The sequence below is a fragment of the Plodia interpunctella genome, chromosome 1 (genome assembly GCF_027563975.2).
Source record: "Plodia interpunctella isolate USDA-ARS_2022_Savannah chromosome 1, ilPloInte3.2, whole genome shotgun sequence".
Lineage (NCBI taxonomy): Eukaryota > Metazoa > Arthropoda > Insecta > Lepidoptera > Pyralidae > Plodia > Plodia interpunctella.
The window spans coordinates 2923741-2946925 of NC_071294.1; the positions used below are offsets into that span (position 1 = coordinate 2923741).

General features: G+C 35.7%; 2 protein-coding genes across 4 annotated transcripts in view; one reads left to right on the forward strand and one right to left on the reverse strand.

Annotated features, from left to right (window-relative positions):
- The window catches only part of Lrch (Leucine-rich-repeats and calponin homology domain protein), a 48847-nt gene that overhangs the window by 10102 nt on the left and 15560 nt on the right, over positions 1 to 23185 (reverse strand). For 2 of the 3 annotated variants that reach the window (XM_053760386.1, XM_053760211.1), the window contains exons 2-8: positions 18141 to 18285; positions 6214 to 6446; positions 5321 to 5457; positions 3384 to 3636; positions 2861 to 2999; positions 1968 to 2042; positions 205 to 868 (exon numbers count right to left, since the gene is read on the reverse strand). In XM_053760386.1, the coding sequence (XP_053616361.1) occupies positions 205 to 868; positions 1968 to 2042; positions 2861 to 2999; positions 3384 to 3636; positions 5321 to 5457; positions 6214 to 6446; positions 18141 to 18285 (1646 nt within the window). The remainder of the gene's footprint in view (positions 1 to 204; positions 869 to 1967; positions 2043 to 2860; positions 3000 to 3383; positions 3637 to 5320; positions 5458 to 6213; positions 6447 to 18140; positions 18286 to 23185) is intronic. The other variant, XM_053760295.1, reaches the window with a different exon arrangement.
- On the forward strand, positions 16595 to 17881 carry LOC128678787 (uncharacterized). The gene is made up of 2 exons (XM_053760630.2): positions 16595 to 16904; positions 17206 to 17881. Exons 1-2 carry the CDS (start codon positions 16718 to 16720, stop codon positions 17742 to 17744), a joined length of 726 nt encoding a protein of 241 aa, XP_053616605.1. The 5' UTR covers positions 16595 to 16717; the 3' UTR covers positions 17745 to 17881.

Below are 23185 nucleotides of genomic sequence, written 5' to 3' on the forward strand. Positions count from 1 at the left end.
TTGGAAATCATAGACAAACAATGAAATTATATAAGTATGTTTATTCTACATTAGGATCTACATATCGTAGCATATCTTACAATTTCGTATGTAGGTATATAGGCTTTAATTGAATTGTTGATTTTATAACCATAGTCGGTAAAACACGTAGTCATGTTTGCAATTTTTTTTTTCTTTGTAAAACCGTGTGTACATTAAACTCACCGTCCTCAGCTGAAGTAACAGGTCCTCTTCCTCCTTCTGCTTATCAAACTCCCTCTTCATAGTAAAGCTTAATTTATCTGGCACTGCGTCCTTGTTCCACGCCATCTTGGAAATGCCCGGAGGTTTCGGCGCGGCACCTTTCAAATACGACATAGATGTCGTTAGTAACTTTGCACTGTCTCCATTCACCCTCGGTATATTGGACTTTCCGATACTGTTATACCCTAATGTATTTGTCGGCGATTTGGTTGGAGACGTCGGTTTTATATACATGTCGCCGTTGACCCTGTTATATTCTATGTTCCCGTTTGCGTATGTCTTGTTTACGTTCCTAGATGGCACCACTTTCTGTACTGGTCGTTTGTTTTCTTCTTTCTCTATGTTCCCGTTCTGTTGGAACCTTCTAGGTGTTGAATGTAAAAGGGGGGAGTTTGGCACTTGTGAGGAGTTAGGAGATGAGGTAATAGTGGAGTTGGAAGATAAGGATCTGTTATAAGAGGATACGTTACTGTAACCGTTGACTGGGGAGTGAGGGGTGGATGTGGAGTGGACCGGACTCTGGTTCTGTGATTGTGGAGAGGAGTCGAGTTCTGGTGACGACTGGTCCGTGCGGGGGCGGTATATGTCTTGTTGTCGCTGCTGTCTTAAAGCTTCTTTGTATTGTCTGGAAAGTGAAAAAAAATAAAAATACATTTTCTTATGTGTTTGGGTTAGGTTTTGATAACGCTTAGATTGTATCAGATCATGATTCTTGTTAATATGTGGCTTCAAACTTACTGTAGTGTAAACATAAATTGTGTATTTACCAAATTATGAGCTCAAAAATTTTGTTAGACTATTAGGTTATCAACCGCTATGATAAATACATAAAAATAAATATCAAAATAAGAAAATAAGCTACCCAGTAAATCGAGACGGGATTATCTCAAGATCTAATCGTGGGATTAGTCAAGTGACATACAATTTGATATAATCACAAACATATTCATTCAAGCTAATATAATTTGCGGCGAACACGCGATACAGGTATTAATAACAACAATTTAGATGTTATTACTCTCGTGGAAGATTTTCCCATTAATATAGTTTCAGTTCATCAATCAAAAAAGTTGCTTTACATCTGCCACTTCATCCTTTGCGTGTTCGTGAAGGATTTTTTGCGACATAGCATGTCAAGTCGAATTAAGATTTTAATTGCATATGCATGAAAATTTTATAAAATAACAATATTTATAGTCCTTGTCCCACATTTATATCTGGGACAATACAAGATTATTAATTAATATTTTAGTACCATTGTTGTATCTTGGGTTACCCCTTAGAATTAACATTTTAATGTCGTTATTGCCGAACCTTTGTGATCACGACTAAAAAAGAATTTACTTTTTTTGAATTTACGTGATTTTGTCCAAGATTGTCAGTTCTATCTAATTAGTATGAGTCTAGAAAAGGAATTTATCTTATTTTTTTGTTTTTGGCGAGTCATTAGGTTAAATTTTAAATTTGTGAGGACCAACACTATACCACTGACAAAAAATTCTTTATCAGAAAAATCTTTTCAGAGAATTACTAAACGGCTCCCTTCGACAAAATAACATTATTTTTGACCTAAGGTATTTAATTACATATAGGTAATACTACAATCCATTTAAATTCTTTATACAATTTTGTTAGTACAATCGTTAGAAATACAATCTAAGCGTCATAAAAGCGTTAAAAAGATGTGCGCGGTTAATGGGTGTAGTGCGAATGAATGAATGTACCTGTAGGTTTGTTGATGAGCTAGATTACTCTTATCATCGCCATTCGAAAAGGTCCCTTCAGGTGAGATACGGGGGCTGAAAGGGACAACACCAGGGGGTTAATAAAAAATAGGAGAAAAAAAAATATGAGGGGGTGATGACGTAACGATAGGGGGTCCCTATTTACCTCTGTAGCGGCCAATGCAAAAAAAAATTCAAATAAATAAGCGATATATAAGCATATCCCTATAGCAATATAATACATTATATTGCTATAGGGAATATAAATCTACATAAGCTATAATTCAATAAGTAATATTAATACGACGGTAATATTATAAAATAAACATTGTTTCCTTGTTATACAAAATCGTAGTTATTAATAGAAATACTATGATACCAATGGATGTAAAGTCAGCCCTGAAAGTTTTAGTATCAATACATAATTGTCTAAATATAATTACAGACAGGTTAATATTATAAAATAAACATTGTTTCCTTGTTATATAAAATCGTAGTTATTAATAGAAATACTATGATACCAATGGATGTAAAGTCAGCCCTGAAAGTTTTAGTATCAATACATAATTGTCTAAATATAATTACAGACAGGTGACTTAAGAAACGCGGGTGGTTCTCAGGGCATTTCGACCGCTGCGGCCGCGCTGTCATTACAGTTTTTCAAATTTCAACTAAGACAACAATTAGTTCTACTTTCTGACTTTAAAATAATTAATCAGTATTGAGGTATTAATGTAAATTTTATGAATGATGATTTTGGGCGTGATTCCTTCCTCAAGAAATTTGACAGATCGTAACGACAGCGCGGCCCGCAGCGGTCCAAACGCTCTGAAAACTACCCAAACGTCACTTTGGTGCATAAAGTATATACATGTATAGTAACAGCTACATACCCCGCGTGGTGTGGCGTGTGTGTCGCGAGCGGGGTGTCGCTGGAGAGCGAGGTGGCGCGCGACAGCGCCGCGCCCGGCGACAGAGTACTCGGCGTGCTCGGCGTCGACCGCCCCGACCCGCCCCCCGCCTCGCCGCCTGCTGGACCGTCACAGTCTTTACTACCCGGGGAATAAGGCTCACTTTCCCATGTTTAATTGACGAAATGTGCACAAAAGACCAGATAAGCATAGACTCGTCGACTGATGAGATTTTGTGGCGGGCTTCCAACACTAAATCTGTATTATGCTTCATTTTTCAAGGCCCAAATATAGCTAATTAAATACTAGTACATGAAAACTCATCATCATCATCACTATCAACCACATGGCGCGACGACTCTCAAACAGTCTACGGCTGTGTTTCACGATGAGACATAATGGATCTATAGCGAAGTTTTAAGACTCTTTCTCTCTTAGCCATTGAGTGTCAAACTTCGCAGACTATTCTTCGTCTAATCAAAGCAACTGTATAATAAAGACTCACCATCGTTAGACCACCTCTTGTCGACACCATCAGTGCTGTACCCGCTATCCACAACATGGCGCGGCTTGTGTCTCAAACAGTCTATGGTTGCGTTTCCCGATGAGATCTGATGGTTCTGTGGCGGGCTACCAATGTAAGAACTGTGTTTGGCGGTCCGTTTGGTCTCTTCGACGCGCCTGTGCGCTGGTAGGTTGTCTTTGCTCGCCATGTTTTCGAGGTATTTGAATATGTGCACGCGCCCGCGCATGCATATCTGCAACAAAAAATTATGTTATTAATATTATTCGAGTTCGATAATGCAATATATACGTATATATTATCACGTTTTTATGCATACATACCCAGTAGCTAAACAGAGCCAAAACCTTTAAAATTCGAAGGCCACATTAGACGTGCGACGGGAACATGGTGGAATTGCGATTCAATAGAGATAGGTTACCTCCAGTTTATAGCCCTTTCCCTTGATTGACTTTTACAATCTTTAGATGTTTTTAGCTACCAGAACAGCATGGAAGACCATGCTAAATGCATGGATATTGTTTTTATATTGTTATATATTGTTTTTGTATGCTAGTTTTTTTAGCTTATTGTCTTGCAAGGGCAAGACAATAAGCTAAAAAAACTAGTAGTAGCTATTGTCTTGCAAGGGCAAGACAATAAGCTAAAAAAACTAGCATGTAATTAGCAAAACGAATCGTTTTCCACAAAATGCGGGACCCGATGCTTGGTACAAAAAAAATATTTTAAAATTTGAAGTTAATATAAGCCTTGTAAACCAGTACATCATACTTACCGAAACAAACGAAATAAAATTAATACGATGCAGTAGGTGACCCAGACCAATAACATTGAAGATAAGCGTAATACATTAAACATTAACAGGGGCCTTACATTGTGAGTGATATGATCAACACGTCCTGCCGTTTATTATGTCGAGGAAACAGTAAAGCAGGTGAAGGTTAGCATGGAATTGTGATGGTAACATCATAATATATCATCAAACGATCACCGAATATTCCAGGCCAGTTGTCCCTGATTTTCATCAATGAAAATCTCCCAATTCCTTACTTAAAAATATGAAAGTAAAGGTCTCTTTACTCTGTCACGCAATCACCGGCTGGTTGAACCGATTTTGATGAAACTTTAATTAATGACTCGTGGCCAAAGATAGGCTACCGCGAACGAAACTGTGGGCTACAGCTATTTTTGAATGTACCGTTGTTCATAAAAAAGATAAAGTACTTAAAGCTAAAGTACTTTACCTATGTTTTGTCACTACAAAATTTGGCATTGACAGAATGAGACAAAACATACTTAAGAATGATTATATTTTTTATTAATAACAGGGGTAATCTATATGTATATAGAAACAAGGCTTAGCCATACGGAACAGTACAACACAACGTCCCCTAAGTACATAAGTAACCCTTTATGGTTACAGTCTTTAGAAATCAGTTAATTGTTACTATTTAAAATTAACATCAAAGCTGTGTCAGAATTTTGCACTAGCATTAAGTTAGGTGGCACCTGTTTTACTGCAGTACTATGTCATGTTCAAGTGTTTCTGAACTTCTGCGAGGAACCACCAATTTTGGCGCATTGCCTACATTGTCTTGTAGTAAGCCAAGTTGAAAGTTACAAAACTAATTAAGCTATCATATAGCTGTGTTATTTCATTTGTCACTTGATTTGTATCAAGTTTCAGGAGTAAAGCTATTTCTAGGATATTTCTATATTTGTAGACTAAATGTATGGAACTTTTTATATGCCAAAATCTGTACCCATTCAATGAAAATAAATACCTACTTTCTATCTAAACTCGAGGTATTGAGGTTACATACAACTTAGAAAAGTACAAGTTTATAAAGAATTGTAACTCTGTAGAAACCTATGATAGATATTATTTTCCTGTAACCTTATGAAAAGCAATATACTACCGTAGTAGGTGGGGAGACTAGTGGATTGTTGTCCAGATTAAGGGTGATGAGAGTAGTCATGTTGCGTAGTTCCAGGGGTAATGAAGATATGCAGTTGCAGCTAACGTCCAGGTACTCCAGCCGGAGGTATGTGATCTCTGGAAGTGAAAAGAACAGGTCAAATTTATGATTTCTAATACTCACTCACGTTAATTCTATTTTCATTTCATTTACATTTCAAATCAATATGATTAATTTTTAAAGTAGACAGATGGATGTAGGCGTCCATAGGATACGGTAACCACTTCTCATCAGGTTGGCCGAATGCTTGCTTAGTAAAATAAAAAAGGCAATAAGTCTAGGTGCAATTTGGATCAAAAATGTATATAGTAATCCGCATAGAAATGTAGCTTTCTTATTTTGTAAAACCTGTATTTTTATTACAGGATAAAAACTACAGATATTCGATAGAAATAAATAAATTGAAGAAATTGTGAAGGCTTGGTTAGGTACAGGTGTTTATTACGCTTTCATGCACCTAGTACTCATCTCATGAATCATACGAAGATAGAGAAATTTGAGTTACACGTTATTCTTTGGCAAATATTCATTTCCATGAATGAAATATGTTAGTATTTACCTATTCATGAATTCCAAAAGTAGGCCAAACCAGTTAATATGCTCAAATTCCTTACATGAATATAGAAGGAAGAAGCAGCTCAAGATTTCCATATGTATTTAAAGGTCATTAGATTTAACTGCCTTCTGTACAGTAATTGCCTGTTTAGTATCAAGTTACAAGAAAATTCAATTTAAAAGTCAAAACATAGTAGTAGGCCTTTATAGAAAAACTGAAAATGGCATGTCTTTAGCTTATATGTCTTTAACTTATAGGAGCAGAAAAATATGCTTACGCAGCGGCAGAAGCCCCAGCTGGTTATTGCTCAGGTCCAGCGACCGCAGACCGGCGCAGTCGCCCAGGGTCATAGGCACTTGCGTCAGCCTGTTATTGGACGCGTCCAGCTCTGCCAGCGTCGACATCTTGCCAACCTCCTTGGGCAACGTCGATAGTATATTGTCTTGTAGGAGCAAAACTTGCAGTGGCATTTGGCATACTTCGCGAGGTAATTCCGTAAGCTGGTTCGAACTGAGGACAAGAAAATAACATAGTTAATTTTGATCGGAAGAGTTCGTTTCCTATTTCCTAAGAATAACGAGTTTACATATAGCGTATTCAACTGTTTTGTAACATAACAGTTTTAACAGTTGCAAGCCCATGTATGATCGTATTTCAACTCACGCGGAGTCATCGACCTCTGATCTATGGTACAAGTTTTAAGTGGTTTAACTAATATTTGTACTTCGAAAGTCAATGTACGAAATAGTAAACAAATGCACCCGATCAATAGGACTACGGGCCTATTTGTGATGTGGACTGGACCTACTTTCGCTCTGGATTGCGCGTAATTAGATCAACCGAAATATAAATCGCTCAACGCTTAACCTAATAGTGCTGGTGTCGGTGCCAAGAAAACTTGTAAACATTGGTGTTAATTTGTTCAGCATACACGAAGCTTCCTGCTTTTTATGCACTGGAACGGCATAAAGATGCTTTCACGTTAAGTACCAACGTAGTACCGGAAACTAGAGCAGAGATAATTGGAAATTTTACTTTTAACAGCTTCTGCATTCATAAACGGAGCCCACCCGCGCGAAGAGGTGATGAATATATTATAATGGATGTTGACAAGGTTTGACGAATGTGCAGTAAAATTATTTGCTACATAATACACCAGCAATTGAGGCTAATGGGACCCGGGAGGTTGCAATAGCTGAATTTGCAAGTACACCATCCGGCGCGCTTGGGGAATACAATATACACGCCTACCCTATTTGGGCGTTTATTACTTTCGCTCGCCATTTGGGTTCCGTCGGCAAAAACTTATCCTCATAAGGCTCGTCGAGGAAACTTGATTTGATTATCATGTTTCATTGTGAAATACGCTGCTTAAGGATTTTTTTTTACAAAAGATTTCTTCAATTCAAATGCTCCGCGGCAAGAGACAGACTAGTAGACTGAACTAACGTTTTTTTGTGTGGGTCTAGTACAGTCTAGACAGCAGACGCTTTGAAACTGGATTCGAATCTACCAGGAATCAATAAATATAGACTTGAGGTGAACGCACTACGTGTATCAAATGAGATTTTTATCTACGATATACTATTATTGTAACACCTTCTATATTTTACACTCCGAAAAATTATATCAAAAAATATAAACAATGAATATTGATTATTTTCACTTGAAAGCAAGATAAAATGTTATATCTGGTTAGACGCCAAAAATTTAACAATTTGTTTTGTTTCTTTCACTTGCACTCACATCGAATATTTTCTTTTATATGTGCATAACCTCTTGGTTAATTAGCAGAAAAAGAGTCAGGCTTCCGCCATATACATTTTCTTGTAATAAAGTTGAATAAATATACAGCCTACTGGCGGCAAATTTGTGTATTCATCACTGCAATGCCATCCATCACAATCACATATGACGTATGGTCGTGACTATCCCATCATCCAAAGATCATATTGTTAAGGCCAGTCTGTTTTATAAAATTTCGATTTGCCAACATTGTTTTATAAATATTTATTGCAATGGCATCAACATTAGATATCTTTGTGCTACGTGTGACAATCTAAGATTCATATACATAGCCTTTTAAGAATTCTAGCAGTCCTTGCTTTTATACCATATGCGCGGATGCAGCTGCAGCGTTGCATAATTGTATGATAGATAATGATAACAAAATGTTTTCTTTACCCAGTATGATGCTACATGATCATGAATAATTAAGTAGTATTAGTCATTTTTTTATGCTATCCACCGCTGTCAGAAAGTAGGGAAGTTTTTTTAAGCAAAAATGAAGAAAATAAGTTTATTTTAGTAAAAATAATCATGAGAGCGTAACGAAACAGATTATGTTGAACATAACAATTTCATATGCTTAACGTGTAAATAATTCATAAGATGGATCCCGATTTCATTTATATTCTACTCAATATATAGAGACATTCAGCGAGAGAAATAAAAGCGACGAAACCATGTTTTGCGGAAAAATAAATTATCATGTAGATCGAGGTGAGGTTGCCATTATGTTCATGAGAGACACACGGTAATAGTGCAAAAAAAACGGTAAGACCGCAATTAAGAATTTTCGCCATTTCAGTTTTGTGACGCTGTTGGAAAGTTGAATGTCTGGTTTCATACAATGGTATTGTACAATTTGTACATGACTGACAAATTTTCAAATTCGATCTCATTTTATAAAAAGAATACCCCAGTTATTCATATAAAAGATAAATTATGTTTTGTCGCGTTCTGTCAATGCCAAATTTTGTTTTATATTAATAACAGGGTAAATTAAAAAAAAAAGACAGGTATAAAATATTGAAAGCAATAAAAATGGAGATTAGCGAATAGAAATCCCTAGCCTATTACAAGAAACAGACATTCAATAAACGATATGGTACTTATGATTATGTATATAAATTTTGATTTCATTTTTGACCACGCCAATTTACACGCACAAGTACAATTTGTACAATTGATTTAAGATTTAATTTACGCACGGAACAGAAACTAAGGTTAGCAATTCCCAATTCTACATTAATAACAATCTAAACATATCAGTTGTAAAGTTCAATTGCCAATCAAGCAAACAGCCATACGACGACCTTGCCCATTCTACCACAAATTAGGACCCACATGCTCCACAATGTAATATTCGAGACATTTGCTGACAAACTCGTTATAGAGGATCAACCTAGCGGCCCCTTCATACCCACGGGGATACCTGGTGTCTACAACTCAATGGCGTAGCTAAGGACGGTAGATGTGTACCGGGGCCCTAAAGCTCAGGGGGCCCTAGGACTAGCAGGTAGCTGTTTTCGCTGTTTTTTCTTCGCACAACATTGTACCACGCCTGATTGAGACATCAACGCAGGAACAAAATTGCTGAACGTATAAACTTGACATTTTGGAGGGAGGCACTTAATTCCTATTTTTTAAATCCACACTCAGGGAATTAAATGGATGATAAAGAGAAACGTAGTTTACGGAGACGAAACCTAGCTTCGTGTCATACAATCAAACATAGTTGTGGATTACGTACCTCTTAATAATTCCTGCACTAATAACCGCTACGCCACGCCACTGCTAAAACGAAATAATTTATAGAGGTAGGACAAAACGACGTAAAAGCCCATAAAGGCGTCATATAAAATTTACGTTGTCTAAGAAATATTTGGGATGAATGAACTCACGGTATCTTGTCTTTATCCCTGTTATCTCGGTCTTAGTTTTACAAGATTATTTTGAATACCACAGGAAACCACGGCCTGGATAGAATATTTATGGAAAATACTACTTTGAAGGCACTTACAGATTTTACGCCGAGGAATATTGCGTGAAAATGACTACGTACCTAGTCATTTCCGTTAATACCAGGCTAGTCAACAAATTCTCGGAGACTGCTTGTTTACTGTTTGAAAAACTACTTCGTGGTGTGTGGCATACTCCTTTGCCTCTTTACGACTCGATTTAAGATTTTTAAGTGCAGGAACCTACACAGAATAAATTTCATGAGCAGATTTGGATGATAACAATTTCATTTCAAGATATCTATGACAATTTTTGTACGGAGTACAAAATGGATGATCAGAATAAGTATGGAAGGCGAAATTTTTCTTCTGTCACTGTAAATATGTTTTGGAATTGATTGTGTTCAAAGTAAGCATATTATCAAAATTTAGTCAGTAAAAAAAATAGATATCGGCCATGAGTATATTGCCATTTTACTAACAAGCTTTATCAATATTTCAGTCTGTGCATACTGGATATGAATGGATATGAGTCTGTGAACAAAAGGACTTCCACGAAAGTCTGGAGAAAAAAACAACAAACTACCTATATATTAAAAAAAAAACTATATATAAAAAAATAACTATGTATAGCCCACATAGCACGTGTTGTGTATCACTGGCACCCTACCAGGCTCCCCTCATAGCAAGCTAGTGCAAATTGTTCGCACGTTCCGCTCTGATGGTTCAAGGTCGGCATATCGATTCATTTCCTGCACGAGGGTCGGAAAGGAACCTCATAGATGGCAAAACAATTTCATTACTCAGCCCTAGATTTGATTCATGCTATGTTCACAACGAAACAACGAATGTCAAAGAGAGCGAGACACTTGTCTCTTTCCGTTAAAGGATTTCATACACTGCTAAATAAAGATAGAAATACATTCGATGGTGTTCGTTGGCTCGGTGTGGTGTGGTCATACCATTAGACTGAACAGCGACACCGATGGCAGATTTACGGGTTTTATGATTGCATTCCAACTCTCCGCGTGTATATGTCATTTTTAACTACCACAAACACTCGTGGAATCCGGAAGATACTAAAATAACCAATGATTTATGAAGCATTGGGATTAAGTTTACCGCTGTCATTAATTTAAAAGACCCATGTGCGAAGATCATTGTTTCTTTCATAATTACCTATTTCATTTAAAATTTAGTTTCAAGAGCTCAAATTATCAAATTAATGTGTACGACAGATGGCAAAAACATCATCTAAGGAGGTTATGAGTCAGCGACATATGGCAATTGTCGTTAGATTTTATCAAAAACTCCATGTCCATTTAAATTTCTAATAATAACTTGGTTGACGTTCGTAGTAATTCGAAGAATGATTATAAGTTAGTCAGTCACACCCTCCGATTCAAAAATAGACGAGAACTGCAATAGGACTGGCGTTTACATAAATCGTGATGACAAAATATGATGACATTTTACACTAACGTAGGTGTCTGTTGTGAACACGAAAAGCTATTGAAGAAAGGTTTTAAAAAAAGTTTCAGCAAAAAAAGTCAGATCAAATATTTTCAAAGAACCAAATGCAGAATTGGGTATCGATCTGAAAAAATATAAGGCATATATTACTGTTTATTTGTACTGTGTCTTTGGCATTTAGTCATCAATGGTTTCTGAAGTTCCCTTTAATATGGTTGCGGTAATATCCGTGAAACAGACGTCGTTTTGTTGTAGGGTTTTCCTCAATTAATTACATCCTCTTCCTCTTAAAATATAAAATAGAAAAAATACTGCTTTACTACCTTTGTAAGTAAAAAATACATAATGAGCAGCTAAAAAGCAAAGTAAAGACCAAAAATAAGACACCAATAATATGATACTTTAGAATGCATTCACTATTAAACGGACAACTCACTTCAATTTTCAAAATAAAGTTGTACAACAAAAACTAGAAACTAAAAAAAAAACTGATTTACAAACTTGGTCATTCAGAAGTCAATCATAAAGCGCGGCATTTTTGACCCATGGGAAATGTGTGGGTATAAGTGATGCGCTTGCAATCCAAAATCAGGTGGAAACCGCTTTCTTTCCACATATTGTGAAACAGTGTTAACATCATCGTGGACTTGCTAATTTATGGGTAGTTATTACTACCAGCCAGTTACGACCGTAGTCCATAGAAACTTGTTTACAAACAACAGATTCAAATAGTCTAACAATACAAGAATACATTAATGTAAATACACATAAAAAGATGTTGAGTTATTAAGATTTCGGATTCCACAAAATTAATAGGCTAAATAGCCAGTAAGTACATACGTCTCTCAACAGTAAGATCAAACAGCGTTTCATCTCAGTAAGTAACTCGAAGGCAATCGGCTAGTTGATTATAATGTCTGCGAGTTACTTTAGCGAATCGATCGAGTTGCTCATTAGACCGTCACCATAGAGTACCAAGCCAATGTCATTATTACACAATAATGTTCCTATTGTGAACTATTACCTATTACTTTCGGCACGCGTGTTCCATTTTCGAAAGCTCGATCGTATTCATGCGCACGCGCGCGTTACGGTACGCGCTTGGCCGACCGCGATCACAATGCGTCAGTTACGGCTAGTTTCAACTTTTATTACTGTGATTTGCAGATTTTGTTAGCAAACCGATTTAACTGTAAAATTTCACGATTGTGCTGTAGCAATAATTTTACAGCTCTTGCAGCTGTCCAAAGTAGAACAGCTTTAGTATTTGTTTTTGCGCCTTGCTTACGTGTACAACTTGAACACATTTGATTCGCGATGACAACCAATAAAGTAAATTTGATCACAAACTACGAACACACCAAGACAATGGTCTATTAACGTCCGCGATGTAAACTCAAAATATTGTTATTCCGGGAACAGCACGTTATAAGTACAAGACTGGTTTGCCATCTCAGGCTCAGTGAAAACATTCAACAAATAAATGTGTTTCTCAGTAAATATTGGCTCACTTACATGTAGTTTATGTTAAACATTTCGAGAGCGCAATATTGCTTTACAGAGAACTGCATTTGTAGTGTAATGATTAGGCCTGTGATGGTTTCCTTAATAAAATTGACAATTATTTTGGAGATAAAGTAACAGAACAGAACAGTAGTGTTTAAAAATAATGAAGTGAAAACCGCGGCTGATCGAGAGTAAAAGATTGCAAATAAAAGTAAAAAAATAAGGAATCAGGAACTAAATATTAATCATAAAGAAAAATATACTACTCCGACCGTTGCTCCAAGTATAATACGTCAACGATGCATATTTCTAGTAATATAAGATACAAAAATATTCTTAACTGATTAGAACATGACAATATCACGATTAACATCACGGGCTGTCGACTTTACGATGTGTTGCAGCTTCCTAATGCCTCAACAAAAATTCTACTCTCAACATAATCTCTATTTAGGTAACTCACCTAAATAGATTTTATGGCATCAACGATAATGCAACAGTTATTTATGGCATTTGTTATTTCGGCAATCTGTCGCTGCTTTCATTTGATTGTAGGAAGTGTATTGTGTCAATGTTTGCATCGTCAGTGTTAGGATTGTTTCGCGGATCCATGCCACGTGCATTGCGGCAAACGGTAACAAAAGCGGCCGTGACATCTCGGGTCGTTCACCTCGCTCTGGTCTTTATAGCGACCTAGTAAACCTTATCATATTACACTAGCCAATAGGAGTGAAGTAATTCATGGTAATTTGCAAAGATGTCATTGAAATAACGTTTCGTAAAACTAGTTCCGAACTGGGTAATGTTGTACCAGATGATGGCGAAAGCTTCTAACTAAACAATATTTCGAAGTGTTAGAGCGAGTAACGGACTTTTTGAAAGTGTTTATGATCATATAAAATATCCCTTGAATCTTAAAAAATGTACTCTTTTATTTATATCATGAGATACATAATATGGTCTCCGGGGCTCTGCTATGAAGCTTTTTCCCATATCACAGAGTTATTAATCTAACACAAACACAAGTTCACTCATCACAACGTAGCATATTTATTTACGGTTTATGCTAAAAGTAAATATTTACATTATGATTCTAAAACATTTTAATCCCGAGCAAATTTTAAGAACAGGTGATAAACATATCTAATACGTATATCTAATCATCATCATTCATGACATCGTCTACAATTTTGACGATCTCGGTGGCGCAGTGGTAAAATGCGAAAATCATGTCTATTCCGCTTTCGCAGATAAATTCACGCGGGCGAAACCGCGAGCAAAAGCTAGTAGTAAATTAATCGTATAATTTCTGGAAAAATCCGATTTGAAATGTGAATCTTCTGTGCCTTGTTTTTGTACTACATCTTCTTACTGCTCATGGCAGTTCAATAACTTACGCACTAACTTATTGCGATCTTTGTGTTAATTTATCGCTTGGGAATTAATTTAAAAACAGGGCAGTATTCTCCGTAAGAACTAGGGGCTCATTGTGAAAAAAAATGATTCACTGAATTACAATACCAACAACAATCGACGACCTCGGCGGCGCAGTGGTCCCGGGTTCGATTACTTCCACTTCGCAGTTTCATGCAGCGGTTTCAAAAGTAAAAATCGCAGTGATGTTGTCCAATTTCCGATAGGAGATTTATACTAAAACGAGCTTGTAAGAGCTCATAAATTTATTTATTGTAAAGAGAGCAAACGCTCAATTAAACATTAATTTCGAGTTCAAAGTCAGAGAAGACGTTTTGAATGCACGAAAGCCATTCTCAAAGCGTCATAAATAGCAATAATCATAAAGGAGCCTCGAGCGTAAGCTCAAAACGTCGAGTTTATTTAAACCGCAGCTATTAGGGCATCTTCTAAATTGTCCAACGATATTATTTCTGGAGAGGGCAACGTCTTTGTTAAATTAATTTCGTTAGGCTTAACTTGTCAGTTTCGAGTTTCAACAAAAATAATTTACACAGCTATCAACATCAATCGCCGACAAATTCTTTCAGTATGATACCTACCTACTCGTATATCGAAGTTTTATTGCAAGGTGAAAGCTATGACAAGATGTCTATTCCAATGATCAATTATTAAACTAAATCAGAAAATATCAAAGATTTGTCTATTACACGTCAATGGAAGACTACAAATAGCCAACATTTACCACGACCTCTGATACCAAAACAGAGCAGTCTCTAAGCAAATCATGCGCAGATCTAACAATGGTTTCCCCCTTGAGAAACACCGTGTTGCTATCACTCACGACATCGACCTGTGCTGTGAAGTGAATCGCCGTATGATCAACAATGGTGGAACAATTTACTGGATTTGTAACGTGGCATCGATTTTCAACAGTCGTTTTTTAAAGAGAAAGTGAATTTACAGTTATTGTTATGGAATCTAATAAAAGCAATGATACTATTGAAAATATTTAGGAAATATAAGTATTTGACTCTTTGCCAGACACTGAATGAAATTTAAATACAACTAATTATTTATTTTTATATAAAATATTATACATCTTTCTTGTTGTCTTATTCAAATTGTATCTTGTATTTGTCCCTAATGCAATAAAGTGTACTTGTATTTACTTTAATCAATATCTCGTCTACACACACATTAAATATTTACAAAAAGTTAACAAAATCGTAAGATTAGAACTGATTATGAGTGTTTAGACAAGTGTGAGCTTGTGAAATGAGGTAAGCTATTATGCAAGTGTTATACATACGGTAATTTAACTAGTTGCGAGTACACGGTCAATTAGAGCAAATGTGTATTGTTTGTTTAGCTCTTATTTAGAACTAATTGGCCGAATTCCGCTTCAAAGGTTATCGTTATCAAAATGCTAATGTTTGAATATTAATGAGTGTTAGTTTCAGTCCGTTTATTTGTACGAATTGTTCAATATGCCTCCATCTGGTGTACTAGCATTCATCCTAAAAGCTGAAATGCTTCAAAAGCACACGCTTCTTCTAAAGCAAAATTAGATTTTAAAAAATCACGATCTCTTTTTTCGCTTTTTGGTAACTGACGTTTGAATTTTATCTATCCTCATCCTCCTAAATTTCTCACGGGAACAGTACTGTAGTACAGTTTCGGGATGAATCTTTAAATACAACTTTTGATTAATTTCTGAAATATTGATAATCCTGTAAGGAACTTCTTGGTATCGATATAAACAAATATCCAAGAAAAAATATCTTTGACATGGTCTGTCAAACAAACAAAATTGATAGACAAGCTGGAGATTTTTGCGAATTAAAGAAGTGAGTATGTTTACGGATTTTTTTAAACGCTTTGACTTTGCTTCTTCATGCATTTTCGTAACCAATCTTACCTGCGTTTGGAGTCACTGCCAAACAACTATGTATTTACTGTAACCAAACCAAATCAAAGCGTTTAAAAACATCTTTCTTCGTAGCGCACGTTATCAGACAGAATATCGGGCGGGCCGCGCGCGCCTCGGGTGGCTGGTTGCGGTAACAACGCGCGGCGCGACCGCGCCGTCCGCTAGCCGCGCCTTTCTCTATAGATTACCAGTAGGGTGTGCATATTGTAGCAAATTTTAGATAGATCATAAGCGACTGATGCAATAAAGTCAAGGAATGGGAGTGATATTTACTTGAACCATATATGGTCCAAGTAAATCTCTATTTATATATCTCTATATATTGTATGGGACGACCTTATTAAGACTAGGACACATTTTTATCAATTATTTCAGTGACGCTAATGTGAAAAAGTATTGATAAAACCAGATTTGGTTAATATTGACATCATCAAAATGGCGTCTGATTAAGAACTATTTCAAAATTTTGTAATTGTGAAGTCACTTATCACAAAAAACAGTTATAGGCTCAAAAGTTTATTTGCTTTTTTATAGTACTTAGCTGTCCTATAATCCGCCCTTCTCGGTCACACAGGTACACCCTACACGCTAGCGGCCATTTTGAAGCGGACCACAAATCGCGGCGTTGCCACGCCGAGCGCCGCGTCAGTCGCCCGGCGCTCGCCCGTTCGTAAACACGGCGTTTATTTGTTACATTTTAGGCGTTCAACATAATGACAATGCAACTGGAATACGACCCAGAAAATCTGATAGCAGAGGTGAAGAAGAGACCAGGGATATGGAACTTCGAACACCCAGATTACCGCGATAAACACCTACGTCACGAGTTATGGCTTGAAATCGTTCGAGAATTGATGGATCCAGATATGAAGGTGTCTAAAAGCGAGACAAGAGAACTAGGTAAATATTCCCACACTTCATTATTTACTTTTTCATTGTGATGTAAACAAAACCACGCGCGTTGATTGCATTCACAAATTCTATGGAATGTTTCTGTACCCTAAAGATAGGTGGCGCTACGAGTAGGCTAACCTGAACAAAACAAAGATAGTATTGCAGCTAATATCTATATTTAATTGTGACTGTTGTTTATGGTTAAAGTAAATTATTTATTTGTTTTAGAACTGCAAGTGCGACTGTTGTTTATGGTTAAATATGATTAATATGAAATATTTTAAAGTAAATTATTTATTTGTTTTAGAACTGCAAATCCAGAAGAAATGGAAGAGCATCAGAGATTGCTTCCAAAAGTACATCTCGAACCCAGGCCGGACTAGAAGACCTTACATTTACAATAAACAACTGCAGTTCCTTTTGAAGTCCGAAGATTCACAAGACAGAGATTTCGATTTGGGATCCGAGGATAGCAATTCAAGGCCCCAGAAGAAAGTGTGGAGAACTAAAAAGAGATTAAAGTTAATGAATCCAGAACATCAAAGTTCGGAAGACGATAATGACAACGAGGAAAGTCAAGAAGTATATGTAGAATATTCTAATGACGCCGACAACGTTGAGGTTCCAGCGAAAATACCACGAACCAGTAATACACACAGTGATTTTGCTTTTGCTAATGTCGAGGTCAATAAAAACGACGACGATCCAGACAAATTATTCCTACTGTCTCTATTACCACATATGAAATCTATTCCGGAAGAATTTCGTCTGAATGTTAAAATGGATTTGATGCAAGTGCTGCGGAACGCGAATTATATGAGTACGAGAGAACATAAATTGTTATAATTTGTATCGAGTTAGTGACGGTAATTAAGTAAAGCGCTAATTAGAATTAATTTGATTTCATGCCAAAACGGATGGCACGCAAGCCGACAAGATTTATTAGTGTGTAAGTTTCATTCCATTAAAGTGTTAAACTTTTACATACGTCTTTTATTCACTTTGGAAACCATGGTGAAAGTGGAATATTCCAAGTTTACAATCATCATAAATGTTTAGAAAAGGAATTAGTTGAAGGGTAATAAATCCTTAAACCCACGTTTCTTAGTTTTTCACACAAGTAAAATTAAACTTCAAACAGTACATATGTACTTTTCATCCGAAATTTCGAGGGGGCGGAGCCCCAGGACGCAGCTAGTACCTAGTAACAAGGTTGAGATGGCTTGAGTATAATGAGCTCACCTGAGATCTAAATACGTAAGGGATTGCAGATTCCCGACCGCTTCCGGCACGTTTCTGATTATATTTTGTGAGAGCAGCAATTTCTCCAAATATATGTATGTCGTAAGTTCTTCCGGCAAATCGCTGAATCGGTTTTTGGACAAATCTGAAATAAAATAGAAACATTTATTAGTGTAATTGATAAATAAATAAATAAATATATTAGGACGAATCACACAGATCGAGCTAGCCCCAAAGTAAGTTCGAGACTTGTGTTATGGGATACTAACTCAACGATACCATATTTTATAACAAATACATATATAGATAAACATCCAAGACCCGGGCCAATCAGAAAAAGATCATTTTCCATCATGACCCGACCGGGGATCGAACCTGGGACCTCTCGGTTCAGAGGCAAGCACTTTACCACTGCGCCACCGAGGTCGTCAAATAGATAGAATTAATAGAAGATAGATTGATAGAAACAATAGAGATAGATAAATCATAAGAAATCGCGTAGCGAGCGTTTTGATTTCCTAAATCTATAGCAGTAGGTAAATTTTATAATCTTAAAATGAAAACTGGACAAACCAAAGTTCATTAGCTTTAATGATAATAGTATTATGCAGCCATACAAATACATTATTCCGAAAATGAAACATAATAGTGTTAAAAATAAGGGTGGCCCTAAAAGGGGAATAATATTTCGTCGCTTTATGACTTAAGTAATGGCAGCCATGAACTGCTGGTAATAAATTGCTAACTGCGGTTTGTGGCAAGCAAACATTCCTTCCATAAGGTAAGAAAACAAAGAAGACAAAAATGATGTTGAATGGAATAAACTTTTATGTATCATTAGGACTTTAACCACTTAAATTGATTACAAACGGGGAGATAAAACAAGATTCAAAAAACATACATTGAAAACTTAAACCGAGAGGCGTATAGCGAAACGAGCGAGACTATATAATCAAAGGGCTAGAAATGGGAAGAATTCATAATATATTCATAAAACAGGATATCTATGATATGTAAACCAGTCAGAAGGTTCGTTGACGTGCTGGAACAGGGGTTAAATGTGGTTAGATCGTCTTACTAACGCAACCGCAGGCTCGGCAAACCAAGACCTGTTGAGTAATAGAGGAAATCATAAGGACTATTAACTGGATGAGGAAATCTTAAGATGTATTTAGAATATTGTTCACTATTAAATCTCAAATGCAAGAGTTCAAAAGCAACCATTTGATATTGATAAAAATTAAACAAAATGAACAGGTTGAGACAAAGTTTTGGATATCATGTATGTTTTAAACACATCACATACTAAAACGAAATTACAAATCATGTAATTTAAATACATCTAAAAATGCACCAGCATCATCGATAAAATTTAAAGAAAATAGGCGAATGTATAATTTTACCGATATTATTTAAAAAATAAGCGTAATTTGATTAAGATAAGATTACGAATATGATTGCAAGTAACTAAAGGTAATTATCAAGCAGAGTGCAAATCGATTTAAATTTCAAATTATATTTTCTTAAAACTCATAAGAAAAAGAAAGTAGATAAATCACATTTTGCATAGATAACAAATCTACCATATGCATATTACAAAACTGTATTAGTTATCATTATTAACTAGTGTTGATAAACAATACAGTTTGCTTTAGTAGTAACAATTTAAAACAAGTTTGATATAATTAAGAATAATTTCGAGGAATAAAATCCATATAAACATATGAATAAAGTCTGATATTATTAATTCTTTAGTGAAACTATAATATTTATATGGTCTGCCCTTTTTCTATGTGGTAAGCTAATTTCAGAAACTGACAACTAAGGATGCCGAAGACCGTGCGAAGTGTAGGAGAGAGAAATTAGATAGAAAAGTGGATTGTGGATCGGGAAAACGCTCAGATGAGAGAGAGATAGACTTCTTGCTTGTTTCATCAAATGATCCATCCATTTCGTGTAGCAAATGAAACTGTGGCAAGTTTAATTGTTTGATTGGCCCACAGCGATGTGTCAGCGACCGGTGGAACGTGAAGTTGTGAATGTGTACGAACCGGTTCTTACCCTTGTGGCATTTCCTTGAGTATCCCAACATCGCGTTGTCTACTCTACTTTCTTTGTTTTGTGTTTGAAAAGTGCAGTTTTCTTCAACTGTCTTATTCTTAGTAATGTAATAATTAATAAGTCTCAATAGAATTATTCACATTTAGTGACACTTTTTGTCATCATAGTTAATTCATAAGGACCAAAGCAACCACAGAGCTGGACTTATTCCTTAAGTTTTATATGTACCACGTTACAAAGTTCTACCTACATAATTTTACTAAAGTTTTTAAGACGATGAGATGGAAGAAACCATTATGAATTAATATTTTAAACTTAACTAGGTCGACCTAGAGACTTCAGAAACACGTGCATTATTTCCATTTCTTAGAGGAAAATCTCTTGTATAACCATATAATATAAAGTTAACTTTATACGAGAAATTAACTATTTAAATACTACTGATTGCTTGTTTTTTTACGCTTTCGTGCCCACAAATCTAATTCTGCTGATTCGAAACTGGTAAATCTTGCCAAGGTTTAGAATTACAGAAATTGAATACAGATGAAGGGCGTAAGTGTATTCTTAAAACATAATAGATACTAAGATTCAGACAAATGGGTAGGAAAATTACTCATAGTACTCATTGCACATTTCACTAACAAAACTAAATATTAACACCACCGTAACAAAAAACAAGACTAAACAAAAGCTTCATATCTTGAGACATAAAGTAAACAAAACAAGGTTGCACATGCAACTAAAGATGACGAAGAATAAAAGCTTTCTTTCATCCCTCATCTATGTCTATGCCAGGGCCACAATGACAAAAGAAGTCCTAAGCATTAACGCCGAGATGGAGGCGCCTTTGAACAATGAAGATGAGTCCCAACTACTTGAGACTTGATGAAAGTTTTAGTACGAAATTGAGACGCTGTTCGCTAGACGTCATTTATCATAAGTTGACAGTTTTTCTTAGCTAAATCTGCTTTATTTTGGGAAATTGGATTTGAAGTTAATTTACTTTTACGTGATGTAGTACCTATTTCATGAATTCATGAGAAATCAACAGTAAATAAAACATCAATAATACTGATATGATTCTAGAATATGAGGCAAATTATCCAATAAGCTTTTCGTATTTGAATATTGAGGTCGGTGAATGACTAGGCTAGCATAACACTTAGGTTTAGCCGTAACAACTATATTTCCGGTGGATATCGTAAATTATAGTGTATAGTGAGTCATAGCGAACAAAACTGAGTAACATCCAGTCTAGATAACTCTTGAGCTATACTCAAGAGTTATCTAGACTGGATCTAGAGCAATGTAAACACAAATGAGTTCTTCCACTTAGTAAATAAACAATCTTCACTGCAACGCATTTGTTTACAAGGTCAATAACATTTGGGGTGTTGGGGTATTTCAATCCTGTCAAAACAAAAAACGATATTTCTGTAAAGGTAACATTTAATATTATACAGTAACAGTAATAGAAAGAAGCACATAATGATGTAATTGTTCCAACTGTAGATTTCACAATCACGCATGCATACATAATGATTGTAATGAATACATAATACTATACTATAAATAACATATGATTCTACACACCGCGATGTTGATCGTGAGGTCCGAGTGATGGAAGATGAGCGAGGCAAATTAAATATGATAAGTTCAAGAACAAAACAATAAACTACAGTATGATGTAATGCGTATAACGCATCTGACTGACGAAGCTATCGTTAAATTTGTTAACTGGAACGTAAAAGCATGTGTGCCGTGGGATGCCGTGGCAATGATGTGATTTAATTTCTTCTAATGTCTTTCATGAGCAAACAAAACAATTCACCAATGGGTCTTAATTTGTGTTTATTTGTTGTTTACATTGGTATTATCAATGTCAAATCAATGAAGAAGTTTTTCTCAGTGCTAGCAATAAATGTTTTGATGTTGATTTCACTCAATAAACTGGAGCATTCAGCTCCAGTTTAATGAAGGAAACAGACAGTGGTAGGTTTTCTAAAATACTTTATTCAATGGTTCACAAGAACGCAAACGAAACAATAGTAATATTAATAAAATCCTACGTAATACGAGAGTGAGTATTGATCGCTGCTGAGAATATGTGTATTTATAATGTAAAAGGTGAGGTATTTTTACTGCATGGAGAGACAGGGGTAAAGGGCACTCTATGCGTAAAAGCCCTGAACCTTTGGCTGGTGTCGTGGAAATGGCAGAGTTAAAACTGATTAACTTCGTTATAATAAATTAACGGATTTTAAATTAACAATGTTGAAAACTATCTGATACGATTTATAAATACAGTCACTATGGACTGAAATAAATAATATATAAACATATAATCAAAAGATAAGTTTAACCATTGGTATTGCAAGTTTGTCACTGTTATCAGAATCCGAATCTACAGAACAGGAGCTTCGAATGAAAAAGATCAAAATAAATACCCAAGCACCAAGAGTTTACATTTTAAAGGTTCTGGTTAAGGCTCAAAAATAAATAATGAGACATGTCACTTTAGAGTAATTTGAAATACGGCTTACATTTCAATAATAAGAAAAGTCACTAGAACAATGAGGATTCGTTAATAAACAATGGCGTTTGAAAGGCAAAATCGGAGTAAAGCCCTTAGCAATATAACAAACTTGGCAAGGTTTATCTTAAAATGTTAATCCGCGTCGACCGATAACGTCAAAAGCTTTTAGTGCTCTTCAGTTCCTAAACTGTTGCTACAGGAGATTGATTTCGATCCATTTAATATTTAACATTACGATCGCGTGTTTATTCTCAAATTCGCAATAAATGGAAATCCAATTTTATTTTATACTTCTTTCACAATTCAAAACAAGATTTAGAGGTCATTTTATAAATATAGAATGGTGTTTTCTTGGTGTTGACGTAAGACATGTTCGAAATTAGCGAACATTAAACAGTCCGCGCGAAGCCAACTATTTGGGTAAAGTCAGATGTTCGATCGCGACATT

Excerpts from the sequence above, each read along its gene's own strand:
- LOC128678787 (XM_053760630.2), top strand. The coding sequence starts at position 16,718 with ATGACAATGCAACTGGAATACGACCCAGAAAATCTGATAGCAGAGGTG. Across the intron at positions 16,905-17,205 it reads AAGCGAGACAAGAGAACTAG|AACTGCAAATCCAGAAGAAA; the intron begins GTAAATATTCCC and ends TATTTGTTTTAG.